The 18,678-nt window shown below is 43.2% G+C and overlaps 1 protein-coding gene across 1 annotated transcript in view; it reads right to left on the bottom strand.

The window, feature by feature from the left end:
- The window catches only part of ARHGAP42 (Rho GTPase activating protein 42), a 181,288-nt gene that overhangs the window by 17,531 nt on the left and 145,079 nt on the right, over nt 1-18,678 (bottom strand). The window contains exons 10-17 of the mRNA XM_056858115.1: nt 17,079-17,188; nt 13,896-13,974; nt 12,774-12,813; nt 10,067-10,129; nt 8,386-8,460; nt 7,031-7,115; nt 4,306-4,364; nt 3,811-3,916 (exon numbers count right to left, since the gene is read on the bottom strand). Coding sequence (XP_056714093.1) covers nt 3,811-3,916; nt 4,306-4,364; nt 7,031-7,115; nt 8,386-8,460; nt 10,067-10,129; nt 12,774-12,813; nt 13,896-13,974; nt 17,079-17,188 — 617 coding nt within the window. The remainder of the gene's footprint in view (nt 1-3,810; nt 3,917-4,305; nt 4,365-7,030; nt 7,116-8,385; nt 8,461-10,066; nt 10,130-12,773; nt 12,814-13,895; nt 13,975-17,078; nt 17,189-18,678) is intronic.

Genomic DNA, 18,678 nt, shown 5'->3' with positions numbered 1-18,678 from the left:
AGCATGCTCTTAGGTTGCAATATTTTGGGTCCCACCATCCAGGAAGGATGCAGGTAGCAGGTGTCAGCTTTACTAGGAGAAAGCAAGAAAAACAAAGTATAGACACCTTGGCCAGATGAAGAAAAAGAAGAGTTTGTTTTTATATGCCGACTTTATCTTTTAAGGAGAATCAAACTGTCTTACTATCTACTTCCTTTCCTCTCCCCACAGCAGACACCTTGTGAGGTACGTGGGGCTGAGAGAGTTCAGAGAACTGTGACTAACCCAAGGTCACCCAGTAGATTTCAGCAGATGAGCCCTGAGCTGTGTCTTTGTTCCCAACTCTACTTGTTGGAAGACTGCTTCTGCCCTATTAGCCTCTCTTACATAGTGCCTTCCCATTTTCTGGCAGCAACTATTCCAGGCTGTGAGTGCGAGAGATAGACAGGAGCAGCTTTCTGAGCTTTGAGAGCCAGCGTGGTGCAGTAGTTAAGAGCGGTGGTTAAGAGCAGTGGACTCTAATCTGGTGAACCGGGTTGGTTTACCCACTCCTATACATGAAGCCAACCGGGTGACTTTGGGCTAGTCACGGTTCTCTTAGAGCTCTCTCAGCCACACCTACCTCACAGGGTGTCTGTTGTGGGGAGGGGAAGGGAAGGCGATTGTAAGCCAGTTTGAGTCTTCCTTTAAGTGGTAGAGAAAGTCAGCATATAAAAACCAACTCTTCTTTTTCTTCTTTACATCCCCCTGCCCCATTTTAGCTTCAAGTGCTGTTCTGCTGGAGAACAGAAGGGGTGGGCTGATTATTAGAAATTGGGATCTTACTTCTCCCTCTACATAGTCATATTACCTTCCAGCTTGTGCGGTCTGCTCCAACCATGCCTCAGTTGGAAGGTGGTGGTAGAAGAAGCCAGCTACACCAGGCAGAGCCAGCCAACCATCAAGAAATAGACCTTTTTACCCTTCTCAATGGGGAGCAGCGGTGGTGGCACCTGCCGTATGCTAGGGATAGTTAGAGTGACTGGGATGTGGCCTGGGCATTCTGCCGCAAAGGCTACTGCAGAAAATGGCAGTCCTGCGTCAAATTCTCCTTGTTTTCCCCTGTAACATGTTGCCTTGTATATGGATATGACAATATCATGCATTGCCCAACCTCTTCTCTGTATCATTGGCTTTTACCAGGAACAACACACAACAGGATGATGTCAGGGCAAACTGTGCTACATACTATACAAAGAACTTAACACAGAACTACCATTTTTGGTAGCAGCCCCATGTTTCTCGTAGGAATTAGTTCCACATTTAGGGGAATCTAATCCTTTATATTTCTGAAGCCATGGGATCTAACTGCCAGTTATTCAGTTCCATTCTGTGTATATCAGATGGCTTCATATGCAAGGGATTAAGATTTTCTGCTCCCTACTGGAAAGTCTGGACATATATGGTCCAAATGAACTATGAATACTTAAAAATGTTTCGACATAATTTCAATGTTATATTACCACCAATGAGGAATATTATATTGTTTAGATTTCCTTGGTGACAAATTGGATCTTTTAGGTAACAAAAAGAAAGCTGAGTTTGATATTATTCTGACAAGTAATAATTAGGTACACATTTGGCGGGGAAAATGCAAAGGCTCTGGTACTGGCAAAAGAATTTTCAATTCTTAAAAAAAAATTGCTCCTCAGAACGCTAATCAGGTGGAACTTTTTAGTAACAAATTTTCCCCTTGGCCTAATCTACTTTCTTTCGGCTCAAGCAACCAGGTGTTGAAAGATGGTGATGTCCTTTATCTTGTAACAAAGCACGATTCCTGTCTCCTGAAAGTCTATCTTGACTGTGTCACAGGTCAAGGTACAATTTCAGATATTGCCAATTTGTGGACTGCAACTTCCCTGTATTACAAAAGTGCGATTATGGAGTAATCTTTCCCTCCTTTTTTTATATTACAAAATATAAAAGCATGGAAAGCAAGAAGTTATTTCACAGTGAAGTCTATCATCTCTGCTTATCTGCACATATTAGTTTGTCTATTTTCTTCACCCATGACATCATAGGAAAAACAACATCCATTATAGATCTGGGGCTATACACTGATATATATCTATATGTAATATATATATGTAATATATATATATGTAAATATATATGCGATAGTCCTAGCTATAGCCTCAGACCAGGATGTCACAAAATGGGACTGTGCAAGTCACCCTCCCTTGTTCCTCCTTGACCTCTCTTTTCTTTCACTGCACCAACACTCTCCCCTCCCGAGCTCCCAGTTCCACTCTTCCCTGATTGGCCATTACACTGGAATCCCTTCATCCTAGTTGCCTTGCACCTTATTTAGCTGGCTGCAGTCCTAGGGTTGCCAACTGCCAGGTAGTAGCAGGAGATCTCCTGCTAATTCAACTGATCTCCAGCTGACAGAGATCAGAACACCTGGAGAAAAATGGCCACATTGGCAATTGAACTCTATGGCATTGAAGCCCCTCCCCTCCCCAAACCCTACCCTCCTCAGACTTCGTCCCCAAAACCTCCCGCCGGTTGCAAAGAGGGACCTGGCAACCCTATGCAGTCCTCATCCGCCTAGTGGTCAGTTTCAAATGTTTCTGCCTCTGATTCTCCCTTCAAAGTCCTTGTGGCTTGTCTCTCCCATGGCTTGTGCTCCTGCTCCTCTTCTTGGAAACTCCAAGGCCCTCACTGCCTCTTCCTCTCCCTTCCTCCCTTCCCAGGCTCCCTTTATGCCCCTGGGCTGTCCGACTTTTCCCTGCCCCCACAGCGGCGGGGCGGTCCAACACCTCCAGCATGTGAAGAAGAAGAAGAGTTGGTTTTTATATGCCGACTTTCTCGACCACTTAAGGGAGAATCAAACCAGCTTACAGTCACCTTCCCTTCCCCTCCCCACAACAGGCACCCTGTGAGGTAGGTGAGGCTGAGAGAGCTCTAAGAGAACCGTGACTAGCCCAAGGTCATCCAGCTGGCTTCAGGTGCAGGAGTGGGGAAACCAACCCGGTTCAGCAGATTAGCCTCCGCCGCTCATGTGGAGGAGTGGGGAATCAAACCGAAGGGTGGGATAAAAATGTAATAAATGCATGTGTGAATCAGGCAGCTTGATGACAGGCAGCTGACTACAGAAACCGACCCCACTGAAACGCAGCTATCTGAAGACATCTGAGGCAATATCAAAATTAAGGATGTGGTGGTTAATCCACGGTCAGTCATTCACATATGCAAACCACCACTTGATGCTGCAAACAATAGGTTTAGAACCTCCCAAACCCAGAGAGCCCTCTATAATCCTAATGCACCAACAGCCCCATATGCATAGCAATTTTTCCACCTTTTGGCAAAGTAAAAAAATAAAAACACTGACAAATATTTACAGCAGACAAAAAAAGAACCTCTCTACAGATGTGGATCTGATGGCCTAAAGATATGAATGAAGATAGTATTTATGTAGATAGAGACCAAAAGATTGCTACAGAATAAACTGGTGGGAATAGTTAAACCCCCACCTTGAGCTTCCCCTCTCATGTAATTGGTTTCCCGGCAGAAGGAGAGGACAGTTATAACCCAATGGATTAATTCACTCGGCCTCATTCATGGTTGGAAACCTCCTGGGCAGCAGAAACAATAACCCGTTTCTTGCCCTCAGTTCTCTGAGAGTTCTGGCACCATTTTCGAGTGTTATTTCATCTCCTCAGGACAAAGCAATTAGCAAGGTGAGAGAGAAGGAAAAAGAACCAGGCCCAAGCACCTTCCTTCCACTTCCTCTCTTCCTTTCCCCTTCCTGCAATTACCACAAAATACCAACGAAAGAAGCATTACTTGACCAAGTGCTTGATGAGGATGTCCAGCATCTCTCGGTTCTTCTCCGGCAGTTTGTGAACAAGCGCATGCACCGCTTCCACTCTGTAATTTTGGTCATCGGACTCTATTTAAACAAAGGGGGAGGGGGGTCAGTCCCCAAGCGGTTATTTTCGAAAACACTAAATTTACGACATTTACAACTTGTCTTTCTTCCCAGCGGGGACCCCAAAGCAGTTGGTCTGACCCCAGCGTAAGGCAGTTTCATTTATTCTGTGACTTTACTGCTTGACCCTCAGAGATGGGCAACACTGCCATGGGAATGAACGACACTGGTTACCAGATGTTCCCTCCCCCAAATGTCACTGGACTAACGCAGGGTGCACCACGGAGAAGCATGTTACAGAGGTAATATATCAATCAGGCCTCGGGGTGCCGTGACTCCCTGTGCCACTTTTTGCTTTGGTAAAAACAGACTTGGCCCAGTGTTTGCAAGGAATTTAGTATTTTACTTACTAACTGCAACAATGAAATCCTTGTGCAACTTGTAGGTCATCAGCGGCTCAGCAAGACACCTGGGTAAAAGATTGGGAGAGGGAATATATTACTGGATTTGCACTTATTTTTAATGACAAATAACCTTGTCCAAAACAGATAAAAGGAAGTATTTTTTCACACAACGCATAGTTAAGTTGTGGAACTCCCTGCCCCAGGATGTGGTGATGGCTGCCAACTTGGAAGGCTTTAGGAGGGGAGTGGACATGTCCACGGAGGAGAGGGGTATTCATGGCTATTAGTTAAAATGGATACTAGTCAAGCTGCATACCTATTCTCTCTAGTATCAGAGGAGCATGCCTATTATCTTAGGTGCAGTGGAACAGAGGCAGGATGGTGCTGCTGCAGTCGTCTTGTTTGGGGGCTTCCTAGAGGCACCTGGTTGGCCACTGTGTGAACAGACTGCTGGACTTGATGGGCCTGGGTCTGATCCAGCAGGGCCTTTCTTATGTTCTTTATAAAATGTCAATCAATATAAATATCAGTATTTGGAGCCCAGTTCCCAAAGCCAAGACCTGGCCCCTGTTTTATCAGCTACTGAAGCTGGATAACACAGCAACAGCGCTACCCCTAAAAAGCTTTTGCTGTTTGGTAAGGATGCATTCATGCTGCATGTGTATGAAATTAACTGGGATCCCTGACAGGTTGGGAGACCAGCAGTGATCAAGGCATCCTGTATGTTTAGACTGCACTGATCCCAAGTAACAAATTCAACACCAATATTCAACATTCCAAGATTATGGCTGTGCCTTAATTCCATTGTTTTCATAATTCCTGCATTCCAAAAACCTTTTCCACACCGACCACATGAGAATACACTCAGCCACATGGGTCCTTTCCTTTATCTCTTAGAAGCCCCTTGATCCACTGATCTTGAGCAGCATAAATCTAATGTTTGAGGGATATAAGGACTGAAATAAATCTTGCCACTGACAATGTAGCCTTGGGATCCCTGTCACTTAATTAAAAAAGGCATTATGTCAGACACAGAGGCATACCACATGGGTCCAGGCAGATCTGTGTTGTGAGTACAGAAAATTAACTGGGATCTCTGACAGATTCAAAGTAATAATGCAAAGCACCACTACCCCAAATGATAGACTTCTGGATGTGCCCTTGTTCCATTGTTTTCACCCCTTCTAACATTGGGGAACCTTTTTCCAAATGACCGTTATGCTTTGCAACCACCTGCACGATGCAGAATACACCCTGTTTACCTGGGTCTAACCAGAACCATTGTAATGATACTATCTGAACTGGAAAGCTTGGAAATACTAGTGAAACTTAACTGGCATGGAACCTGTATGTTTGAATGGTTCCACTATCCATTCTATAAAGTGTGGAGGCATCGAGCAGGAGTAGCTCAGAGATTTAACACTTAAGGATGGGAAAAGTACTGTAGCAAACGATCAATTTATTCTCAGCCCCCTTGCCTGATAATAGCACCATATTCCAAATCAGGCACTGAGAGCCAAGGCAAGTACCTTGCTGGGGAAAGTAGGGGAGGGGCTGTGGCTCAGTGGTAGAGTATCTGCTTGGCATCCAGAAGGTCCCAGTTTCAATCCCTGGCATCTCCAGTTAAAGGAGTATGCAAGTAGGTGATGTGAAAGACTTCTGCTTGAGACCCTGGAGAGCTGCTGCCGGTCTGAGTAGACAATACTGACTTTGATGGACTGAGGGTCTGATTCAGTATAGAAGGTCTCAGGTTCAATCCCCGGCATCTCCAGTTAAAGGGACCAGGAAAGGAGGTGATAGCATCGTACGAGTTGGAAGGGACTACCAGGGTCATCTAGTCCAACACTCTGCACAATGCAGGAAATTTAAAACTACCCTCCCCCCACACCCCTAGTGACCCCCACTACATGCTCAGATGACCAAGATGCATTCCCTCTCATCATCTGTTTAAGGTTATAGGATCAGCATTGCCTCTTCTTAAAAACCTCCAGGGAAGGAGAGCTCACCACCTCCTGAGGAAGCCTGTTCCACGGAGGAACAGCTCTAACTGTTAGAAAGTTTTTCCTAATGTCTAGACGGAAACTCTTTTGATTTAATTTCAACCCGTTGGTTCTGGTCCGACCTTCTGAGGCAACAGAAAACAACTCAGCACCCTCCTCTATGTGACAGCCCTTCAAGTACTTGTGATATGAAGGACCTCTGCCTGAGACCCTGGAGAGCTGCTGCTGTTCTGAGCAGACAATACTGACTTTGATGGACCAAGGGTCTGATTCAGTATAAGGCAGCTTCATGTGTGATCATGTGTTGCCGCACACCACGTGCTACCTTTAGACCTCAAAACCCTTTCTTTATTCCCAGTTACAGTTGAACGGGTGTAGCAAATGCTTCTTGTGCAATCCCGGGGAGCAGTTCATTGACAGTTCCATGCATGGAGATGCAATCAGAGGAAGAAGCCTTTACTGTGAGCTTGCCTCCTTTCCCAGCCTTGCTGCTGGCGATCTTTTTCCAGCGGAGGTGTGACAGATTGAACTAGGCATCTTTTGCATGCAAACACAGATACGCTGCTCTGTGTGAGGAGTCTGTTGTAGAGGGCCGTGCACTGTATACTATGGAGTGAGCGCCAATCTTGTATATTGCTGATAGTAAATAGAATGGGCCCTAAAAGGTGTGAAAAAGAAATCTGAAGAATTAGGCAAAATAAAAGAACTGACAGTCCAATCAGTGTACTCACCTGAGGTAGTTCTTTAGCCCACTCGTGATAGTTTTATTGTCCCAAACTTCCAAATCAATGTCTATGTCAGGAGGAGATTTAGCAGCTAACAGAGAGAGACACACAGATTAGAAGAAGAAGAAGAAGAGTTGGTTTTTGTATGCCGACTTTCTCTACCACTTAAGGGAGACTCAAACCGGCTTACCATCACCTTCCCTTCCTCTCCCCGCAACAGACACCCTGTGAGGTAAGTGGGGCTGAGAGAGCTCTAAGAGAGCTGTGACTAGCCCAAGGTCACCCAGATGGCTTCATGTGGAGGAGTGGGGAAACAAATCTAGTTCATCAGATTAGCCTCTGCCGCTCTTGTGGAGGAGTGGGGAATCAAACCCAGTTCTCCAGATCAGAGCCCACTGCTCCAAACCACCACTCTTAACCACTTCACCAAGCTGGCTCTCATTTGTTTTATTTGGCAAGAAGTAAATTAGCTGAAAGGAGTAGAAGTGTAATGTACCAAAAAGTCATAGGTTGTCTGGCTAGCACAATACACAAGTGCAAACATCAGGGACGTGTGCAGGTTTTCACATACATCCATGGTCCAAGACTGTAAAGTATAGCTGGTCATTGGAAGGCTCATTGTTTGAAACCAGAGCGCCTGCCTTGCAAGAAAAGGTCCAAGATCAAATCCCCAGTATTTGGCTCAACAGATTTTTGGAGACAGCTCCAAGGATAAAGTCCTTTGTCTAAGACACTGAAGAGCTGATGCTAGAAATGAACCAAATGATCTGAGGCCATTTATGCATGGCTGTTTCTTCACAGTCACCCTGCTGACTACTATTTTCCAACTGTCAGAGGTTGCCTCGCTCTCCCCGCGCATTTCTGTGTTTTGCCTGCGTTTTCTGGATGCGGACTAAAAACGAATCCAGAAAACATGGGCGAAAAGCAGGGAAATGCGCTGGAAGAGCGAGGCGACCTCTGAGGGTCGGAAAATGCACGGTGCCTGCGAGGAAACAGCCATGCATAAATGGCCTGACTCGGTCCAGGTTAGCTTCTTATCTGACTTAGGAAACAGCATCCACAGCTCTGATCAAGAAATTGGGCACAGTCTTTCTGATTGTGCTGATCCCTTGATTTGGGCAGGTGAGACGGAAGGCAGGCCCACCCTGTAAGCAGAGCCAACATTGCTGGCCTTTCAGCGCTTGCTCAATAGAAAACCAGACCTCATTAAAAAATCAGTTGCTGACAAGTATCCCAGTCACCTGTTCTGTTCTTTTCACACAACTGTACACAGAAAAGAATTTAACACCAAGATTTAAGGTGTGCCACCTGCGAATTACAAAGCTGCAATGACAACCCTCCCCCTGCAGAACCAAACTTACAAAATGTGGTATTCATCAGCTTCTGAACTTTGGAATTCACACCACCTATTCTGTACAACCCCAAGATTGTGATCCCTGCGAGGATAAAAAAGAAAGTAACACAGTGAGACTTTGTTTTGAAGGACTTTGTGTCAATGGCTTACGGATTTATTTTATATGTTTTACATAAAACATTTGCACAATTTCTCTCTTACTGCGGCAATTTTTGAGTGCAAAATTTAAGAATCTCCCTTGCTTTTGTTGAATTCATGTGTTGCTGTCCCATTCAAGCTACAATTCAAAAAGGACTTGCCATGGAATACATTGGACCACACTAAAGGGGGCTTGCTTCAGAGTAAAGCAAGAGCCAGACAGAAAATAACTGCTGAATCACAGCCCAGTTAAGCAAACATGAGTGTATAATGTGCCGTCAAGTCACTTCTGACTTATGGAGACCCTACAGATTAATGACCTCCAAAACGTCCTACCATTAACGGCAAAAATACTAAGTGACAATACTAATGACCGTGCTCTTCTCTCCATCTCTATGGTGGCTGGTCACGCTGTCTTGAATTCGCTGTTTCATTACGATATTGGATCTGAAGTCTCAGAGCTGACTGATTTCATGTAGTGGGTTAGCCACCATTCTTCAGCCCTTTTATTCAACTCAATGGATTATTTGCTCAAGTATTCTCTGGAATGCAGCTTTTATCCTCAATATCCAGTTTGCCATTGTGAGTGTACTTGAGAGGGAGACAGCCAACTCCATCCCTCTGATGAATTCATTTCATTCGCATAAATGTGCTGGGCTTTAATGTATCACTGGGCATAAATGAGAAAGGTCACTCATGTGGCATTCTGCATGTCTGGCATCTTGTCTAAATGGGTTCATCTTGCGAGCACATGCAGGGATTCATGCCCAGATGTATGGTGATCTTCAAATCTTGGGAGGCATTCAGAAGATTTGGAACAAATGGGAGGCATTCAAGGAGAGGGACTGTGGCTCAGTGGCAGAGCATTTGCTTGGCATGTAGAAGAAGGTTCCTGGCATCTCCAGTTAAAAGGACCAGGCAAGAGGTGATGTGAAAGACCCCTGCCTGAGACCCTGGAGAGCTGTGCCCGGTCTGGGTAGACAAAACTGACTTTGATGGACAAGAGTCTGATTCAGTATAAGGCAGCTTCATGTGTTCAAGTATTCAGACACCTTAAAGATTAACACATTTTCTGGCTTTTGTGAGCCACAGCTCACTTCTTCAGATATACAAACTCATACCCTGCCAGAAATGTTGTTAGTCTTTAAGGTGCTACTGGACTCTTGCTCTATTCTACTGCTACAAACAGACTAGCACAGCTACCCATTGTGAAATATTCAGACAGCAAATTTAAAGCTTAAGCTCAAATTAAGGAGTTGGTTGATGGCCCTCACACACAAGGATCCCCTGCAGCATATGCCTGAGAACTGCGTCTTATGTGCATATAACATAAATGTACTAATATAAATACATAAATATATCTATATAGATAAAATTGTTGGAGTGATGTTTTTAGATTTCGATGCTAATACTACACTCCTGGTGAGTGGTAGAATATTAAAAGCTAAGAATCAATGTCATCGTTATTTAGGGAAAAGAAAATGTTGTGTAAACACCAGGAAATTGCTCCTGCTAAGGAAATATCAGCTGGCTATCACCTCAAAACATACCTCTCGTTTCCACAGCATGGATGCACTTTCTAACGAAGTTAAAACCAGCTTCATTTAGGAACACTGTCAAAAGAGGATAAATAACATGTGGGATTCTCAATATGTGTCACCATCTAGCAAATCAGAAAGTCATAGTCACGTTAAAGGTCAGTTTATTTACAGTCATTTGACCAGCAAAAAGAAAACCATGGTCTCTTATTCCATGCAGATCTATCCTAATATTGGCAAAAATTTCTTGATTAAAAATTTGTCACAAATTCTGCCAACTGCAGAACAAAGTGTGACACTATTCTCAAGTGATGCGACTGCTCAATATGTCTTGCTAGGGCTCAGTCCTATTAGGGACTGGAAAATATCCAAGTTTAATTCCCATTGTTGGAGATCATGATGATGGTGCCATAAGGAATATGAAAGGGCACAGTCTGATAAAATTACTGTCTGGATTGCAAGATTGAGCATTTAACACCAACTCATTCAAGAGAAAATGCTGGTTGGTGAGAATTGCATCATGATGAGCCACTCAGAAAAAAAGTCACAATGTCAGGTTAAACTGTACATGACATCCTTGGGAAAAACTGGCTATTACCAACACCATTGGAAATATCTGAAGGAAATGGAACAGGACTTCTAATGGTCTTTAATTAGTGGTCTTATTTCACTTTGACATACTTCATAGGTTTTAAAAAAATAAATCTCCGTAGCTCAATTTTTGCCATCTGGTTGTATTAAAATGAACAAAATTTCAAAGCCACATTCTGGTTAAGACTATTTTGCCATGAGGTAGCAGGCTGCTCTATGTTTAAGGCTTTAATTTATATAGAGTGACAGAAAAAATATGTAAATTGTAACCTCTGGTATTTATTATAGATATCGGCATCAACAGTTTGAGACGCACTCCCGTATTCAATAGATTAGACACTGAAGTTACACAAATTTATAGCTATTTTATATATACAGGACTGCCACCTGATTGAAGAAACCACAGGCAATAAATTGTGTAACAATCAGCCAAGCTGTAGATTAAATAGGTATATCAGTCGTTCTGAAGAGAGCATTTGTTCTTTGTTTTTGGACTATGAAGTCAAAAATACATTACAGCAAGCATAATCTACAAGGAGGCATCTCCTCCTGTGTAAAAATTGAGGTGCATTGGCTATACTAAGACTGCATCAGCTATTAGCATAATTCATCAGTACTTGTGTTAAAAATAATTGTTTTCAAGGTTACTCATCCCAAAAGATTAACATCAACTAAAGAGCTTTCTGTCAATTAATACAACCATTTATCATCTGAGCCCCTCTACACGTAGACTCGAGTTCTATACAGGGAACGAACTAGTCGCACATTGTGACCTATTTGCAACTGCTAAAGATTTATATGGCAACCTTATTTTGTTTGTCGATCTCCCCTTCCTCCATTTTACCCTCATAACATTAGGAGGGGGAAATTGTGGGAAGATGTCTGTCAGATTGTAAAATCCAGGCTGTTTGTCTCTCTCCTGTTGCAGGTATTAAGAAGAAGAAGAAGAGTTGGTTTTTATATGCCGACTTTCTCTACTACGTAAGGGAGACTCAAACCGGCTTACAATCACCTTCCCTTCCATTCCCTTGTAAGATGGGTGGGGCTGAGAGAGCTCTAACAGAGCTGTGACTTGCCCAAGGAGTGGCTTTGTGTGGAGGAGTGGGGAATCAACCCCGGTTCTCCAGATCTGAATCCACCACTCCAAACCACGCTCTTAACCACTACACCATGCTGGCCCAGGTGTAGTTATGGATGCTTTCAGTTATGGCTGCCAAGTCTGGCTTGGAAAATTTACAGCTGGTGCCTCAGGAGGGTGGAATGTAGGGAGGCTGCTCAACAGGGATGTGATGCCATAAAGTCCACCCTCAGAAGCTGCCATTTCTTCCAGAGAAACTAATCTCTGTAGTCAGAGATTAGTTGTAGTTCTGGGAGAATGCCAGGCTCATTCTTGAGGCTGGTAACCCTACTTTCAGCAAGAGAAGAAGAGTGGGTTTTTGTACCCGATTTTTCTCTACCTTTAAGGAGTCTCAAAGCAGCCTAAAATCACCTCCCCTCCTCAACAGACACCTTGTGAGGTAGGTGGGGCTGAGAGAGATCGGAGAGAACTGTCACTGGCCCAAGGTCACCCAGCAGGCTTCATGTGGAGGAGTGGGGAAACCAACCTGGTTCTCCAGATTAGTGTCCGCTGCTCATGTGGAGGAGTGGGGAATCAAACCTTGTTCTCCAGATTAGAGGCCACCGCTCTTAACCACCACACCATACTGGAAGCCCACGTAGCCCAGCTTAACCTGAGCTTGTCAGAACATGGGAGCTAAGCAAGGTTGTCCACAATCAGTGACCAAAGAAGACTGAGGTTGCAGTGGGGAACCTCTGCTCATTTCCTGCCTTGAACACCCCATGGTTGGGGTGACCATGAGTCAATTGTGACTCGATGGCACATTCTTCTTCTTCTGTCTTAAAAAACCTACCTATATTTATATAGCATAAAACAAGAAGAGTGTTACTAAAACTAACTGCATTCAGATGGGGTCTTACGGCATGACAGAATAAAACAACAGAGTCGTAAAATAGGGCGGTGGTGGGGAATGGAGGAAACCCTGAAATAAAAGAGCATGTTTATTATACACTACACAAAATAAAAAGGTATAAGCATTTCATAGTGTTATTTTTTTAAAAAAAAACTTACTTTCTTCTTTTTTACTAATAATAGCCGGCAAAGTGTAAATCTGAAAAAGAAAAACGGAATCACATTGATAGGCCTCATTTATCATACTTGGATCTCAATCATCTTTCACCGGCTCAGGCTGGGCAATACCCTATTTTATCTCCAGAACAGCGCCATGAGATATCAGGACGTTACCACATCCTTTAGCAATGAATTATATAAGTCAATCATGTATTGTGTGAAAAAGCACTTCCTTTTTGGTCAGATCTAATGAGAATCGGTTCCATGGAAGACCTATGTATTCCAACGCTATTATGCAAAGAGAAAAGAATTCTCCCGTCGTTCTACATCTGCTCCTATATTATGAATCTATTTCGCTTCTTCTTGTTCTTTTAAACTGGATTAGACTCTACTTGTGGGAAAGGTGCTCCAACCTACTTATACATTTAAGCAACATGATATTCTCTTTGTGATGAAAATCACAAATGTACATAACTTTTGCCCTTAGATATCCCTCACAGAATTTTTGGGAGGATAAATATTTTAGGGCCTCCTTTGTACATCACAAGGGCCATAGAAATTATAAAATGATGGCTGGGGTCCAAAGACACTACGCAGGACCAAAAGTGCTGCCGTGTGTGTGTGTGTTGAGAAGGCGTTACAGATTTTACCTCCTCACTACAGTTCCTATGCTGTACTGAATTATATTCTGGTGGGTCACCTGACCTCCTTGGGAGTAACCACTATGGCTTCTAATTAGGCATAAGGTCAATAGAGGCCCTTTTCTCAGAGGTCTTATGGAATCATAGAATCACAGAGTTGGAAGGGGGCCATATAGACCATCTAGTCCAACCCCCTGCTCAATGCAGGATCAGCCTAGAACATCTCTGACAAGTGTTTGTCCAGCCACTGCTTGAAGACTTCCAGTGAGGGGGAGCTCACCACCTCCCTAGGCAGCCGATTCTACTGTTCAGCCACTCTTACTCTTTCAAACTTGAGCAGTGATTAGTTCCCCTCATGGCTCCCATTGCTAAATGCAGATTTCAGCTCTGAAATCTGAATTTGAAAGGATATGTTAAAGCCAAATGTTTTGAAGGTGAACAATAATGCCAGAAAAATACATTTTAAAAAAAGTTTCCTTACTGGTTCTTTCCCATCCATAGCTTCCAGCCAGAGCTTCCTGTTGGATTCAGAAAAAGCCTGAAGTGTAATAATCCCATGTCTATTAAAAGAGAAACAAACATTCACTTATTTACTTTTCCTTTCACAAATATTTGGAAATGAAAGTACAAATTAGAGGGAGATGAGATGGTGTGAGGGACTCAAGCTGGACTGGTTGGATCCCATGAACCTGTTCTGCTATCAGTAGTGCTTCCCTTTGATGCAAGGAAGCCCCCCCTTGACACAACACTCTTCTGCCCAATGGAAGAACCTCATGCTTGAGAGGAAGTCTCCTCGGCCTGGAGGAAAGCATCATCAGTAATGGAACAGATCCATGGAATCCAGCCCAACTTTCCATTCAAGCATCCATCAGCTGAATAGTTCAGTTCACTAAACACAAGTTCTCAGGATAGGAGCTTAGCTGTTGACACCTCTAGGGTCAAAAACCGGATGAGGTAAACAAAATGGTGGAACAAACCAAGCCACAACTTGTGACAACTCTATGGGTTAAAATTGTAATGGGCACCTTTGGTCAGATAGATCCATATTGAGGCCTCCTCAAAGGAATTTAAATGGAAGAAGTAGAAGAGTTGGTTTTTATATGCTGACTTTCTCTACCACTTCAGGGAGAATCAAACCGGCTTACAATCACCTTCCCTTCCCCCCCCCCCAACAGACACCCTGTGAGGTAGGTGGGGCTGAGAGAGCTCTAAGAGAACTGTGACCAGCCCAAAGTCACCCATCTGGCTTCATGTGGAGGAGTGGGAAAACAAATCCAGTTCACCAGATTAGCGTGCACCACTCATGTGGAGGAGTCAGGAATCAAACTCCATATCAGAGTCCACCGCTCCAAACCACAGCTCTTCACCACTATACCACGTGGGCTCTCCAGACACGAGGGTTAAAATAAATAAATTTAACCCTGGAAAGACGCCAGGGTTAAAATAAATTACAGAAATGGAAGAAAAATCCCTATTAACTTTCTTTTCAAAGGAGAAAAAAATGTTTTTAAAGCAGAGGGGAACGATTTGTTTGGATAGACTTATCACTTATTCAAACTCGTGTCTGAAACTATGGGGGCTACTAAACATGAACTCAAAAATTGGTCTGGATTTTTAACAGGGATGCACAAAAGCAAAGGCCTCATGAGCCAGAAGAGGCCTTCCTGATGCTTTGCCGCAATTTCATCTGTTGCTTTGTGGCAGATTCATAGCCTGGTAATTTACAGACGCAGACTGCTTCCAGGTTTGCTACAATTTACCAGAGTGACAAGGCCAGAAACCAAGCTACTTGTCAGCTTTTATTTATTAATGTTGTCTCTTTATTTAATAAATATTTTAGTTAAGGACAGAAGTGTCTGTTGTTGGACTGATCTCACACTGCACTACACCCACCTCTGATCCCATTTTTCAGGCCACCATATATCCATCTGGATACTGAAAGAACCCACCCATGCAAAATCTCGTCCAAAACACCCACGTTTCTGCACCAACGAAAGACAATTGGGCAACTGAGTTCAGTTTTGGGTGTTGCACTTTTAAAAAGGACGTTGATAAATTACAGAGGATTTAGAAGAGGGCAAGAAGGATGATTTATATACGGCAAGGTCGAGAGAACTTGGTGGGTTCAGTTTAAATGGGAGAGGATTAAGGTGAGATAAGATAATAGTCTGCTGATATCTGACAGGCTGCAACTCAAGGCAGCAGAAACTTGTTTTCTGTTGCTCCTGAGCATAAACCTAGGAATTACAGGAAAGTGTCATTTAGACATTTTCCAGTTATACAAGCTGTTTATCAGTGGAATATACAGCCTTAGGAAAAGGCAAGCTTTTATTTTTTGAATATATTTTATTGTGTTTATAAAGAGATACAGAAAAAAAAGAAGGGAAATAAGGGGGAAAGGATCAAATCGATTTCTACTTCCGAGCATTACATAGTCAAAACTATCGTCGAGTCAAAATAACATCAGTCATCTTAAACATATAACCATTGTTATAGATAATTCACAGTGGGTAGCCGTGTTAGTCTGTTGGCAGTAGTCAAAAAGGGCAAGAGTCCAGTAGCACCTTAAAGACTAACAAAAATATTTTCTGGTAGGGTATGAGCTTTCGTGAGCCACAGCTCACTTCTTCAGATACAGCGATGGATTCACATTCTAGCTGTATCTGAAGAAGTGAGCTGTGGCTCACGAAAGCTCATACCCTACCAGAAAATATTTTAGTTAGTCTTTAAGGTGCTACTGGACTCTTGCCCTTTTTGACATTGTTATAGACACTCATTAAATAGTTTATAGAATAATTCTCTAGACTTCTTATTTTTAATAAGTATTCATGGCACGTAAGTAATAATCATATAGAGGTTGCCAATTTATCATGAATTCATCCGTTGAGTACATTTTTAATAGATTAGTTAGTCTAGCCATTAAGCTTTTATTCTTTAAGCTTCTACACAGAGGCTGGATAGACATTTTTTTTGTGGATCCTGAAACTAGAGATGTCCTGTACCAAGTAGGATGTTGGGATAGATGACCCCTTAGGGTCTTTTCCAACTTTTGTGATTCTTAAGGTGTTCCAGGGGTCGGGGCTGCCAGTAGGCTGCCTCCTAAACTCCTTCCAGCTCGGGAATGCCCCCCTCTGAAAGTATTGCTGTGCCAGGTTTTCCCTCACTGTTCTCTATGGGGAAAAATCCCCCATTTTTGAATTTTTAAATTTAAAGAGGCTTTTTGTTAGCCTTTCGGCGGCTGGGGAACCACTTTGGAGGTGCCGCGGCGGCACCTCGGCTACGCCGTCCCCGGCTGCCGCAAAGCTCAGGAATGAGCTGCCCGATAAAACACATGCAACAGGGTGAAGAAATTCAGTCCCCTTCAACCTAGAAACTGTGGTTTCCCCCTAAGATAAGGGCTGGGATTCAGGTAAAAATTTCTAAGCTTATGTCTGTTTATCTGCCATATGAAGAGGGCTCCCCCTGCCCACCCCTGTGCTTTCATGCTCAATTCCAGGGCACCTTTCTGGCTATTATTTCATTGCAAGGCAATTTTGAATGAAACAGTAAAACATGCAGTGTCGTTCTGCAGACAAAAATCTCTATATTGACTCTTAATAATGCACCACAAATACTTTCACAGACACGTTTGGGAGGAAAAGGACATTGATTAAAATTCTCAAACCTTTCGACTACTTCAATATCAAAACAGAAACGTTTGTCAATGGAATCTGTCTTCCTCCGGATGCAAGATTTCAACTTGAACATTTCTGGTGCACTTGGTACAAGACCATTCTGCAAATAAATAAATAAATGAATATATAAATAAGAACGTGAATTATCACACACACATTTCTAGCCCATAATTCTTGCCCTCTTATCCTGCTTTCCTCTTCTAGCTCAGATAGATGGGGAAACTGGTATAGCTTGTGATGGCCTACATTGCACTTGAGTAGAGTTAACTTTGAAATAAAGATGAAATTTGGCCTCATTTCCTTGCAACTGCAAATTTATTTCACTAATCTTTGCAAATACGTCTGAATTCATAACTGAGCAAAGCATTTGTGTCTTCAAAAAACTCCACAACAGTGTCAAAAAGGTCGTAACAATGTCTCACACAGTTGCCTTGTTATGAAGCAGCAAACTTCAGTGTGAAGCAGCAAACGCTCAAAATTGTCATCATTTTCAACACAGAGCTCCCAGAATACCATAGTTGGTTATTGAGAGGATTTTACTCACTGCAGTAATTACAGTGTGTAATGGCATGTGCAGGATATCACTGAGGTTTTTTGCAACCAGATGTTGGCGATGAATAACACAATGAATGGCAAAGACATCTGGTACTCCTTCTTTCAATATGGAGAAGAAGAAGAGTTGATTTTTATATGCCGACTTTTTCTACCACTTAAGGAAGAATCAAACTGTCTTACAATCACCTTCTCTTCACCTCCCCACAACAGACACCCTGTGAGGTAGGTGAGGCTGAGAGAGCTTGAAGACAGCTGTGATTAGCCCAAGGTCACCCAGCTGGCTTCATGAGCAGGAGTGGGGAAACAAATCCAGTTCACCAGATTAGCATCCACCACTCATGTGGAAGAGTGGGGAATCAAACCTGGTTCTCCAGATCAGAGTCCACTGCTCCAACCACTGCTCTTAACCACTACACCACACTGGCTCCCTGTCATTGATGGTGCTCCATCACAAGAAAGTACATTAGTAAGCAGAATTTCCTAGTCTGTGAGGAACTGCTCAACAACACAAAATATTAACTCTCTTTTAGAATCTGTTCTTAGTTGCCTTGCAAAAACAATGCGAGCCAAACTTTCATCTTTTATCAAGCACACATAAGCAAGAAGCAAAGATTCATTGACTGGCAAAGCTGACTCTCATTCAGCTGTAATGCAAAGGCTGTTTTTCTTAGTATGTTCCACAAGGTATCTTCCACATTTTCAGCCATTTCATGGCTCTCATGGTGGTGGTGCTGCTCTTCAGGCTTTTTGTGTTGCTGCAGATTTCTGGAGGTTGCAGCTCTCTTGAAACTCCTCCCAAGGCCACTGTGTTCTCTACCCTTGGACCCAGATAGCTTCTGTCTCCATTTTTCTCCTTAGAACTCTTTTCCCACAGAACCCTCCTAATAGCTCCCTCTCAGGGACCCCAATACCGCCCCCACCCCCAAACTCCAATAAAGGGTTAAACCCACAGGGTTACACTTATATAACCTAAAAGTATTAACATTGGCCAGGCAATATTATGACAAAAATAATGTTTTCACAGCTAAAAAGGGC

The sequence above is a fragment of the Euleptes europaea genome, chromosome 12 (assembly GCF_029931775.1).
Source record: "Euleptes europaea isolate rEulEur1 chromosome 12, rEulEur1.hap1, whole genome shotgun sequence".
Taxonomy (NCBI): domain Eukaryota; kingdom Metazoa; phylum Chordata; class Lepidosauria; order Squamata; family Sphaerodactylidae; genus Euleptes; species Euleptes europaea.
This window is presented reverse-complemented; position numbering and strand designations above follow the sequence as displayed.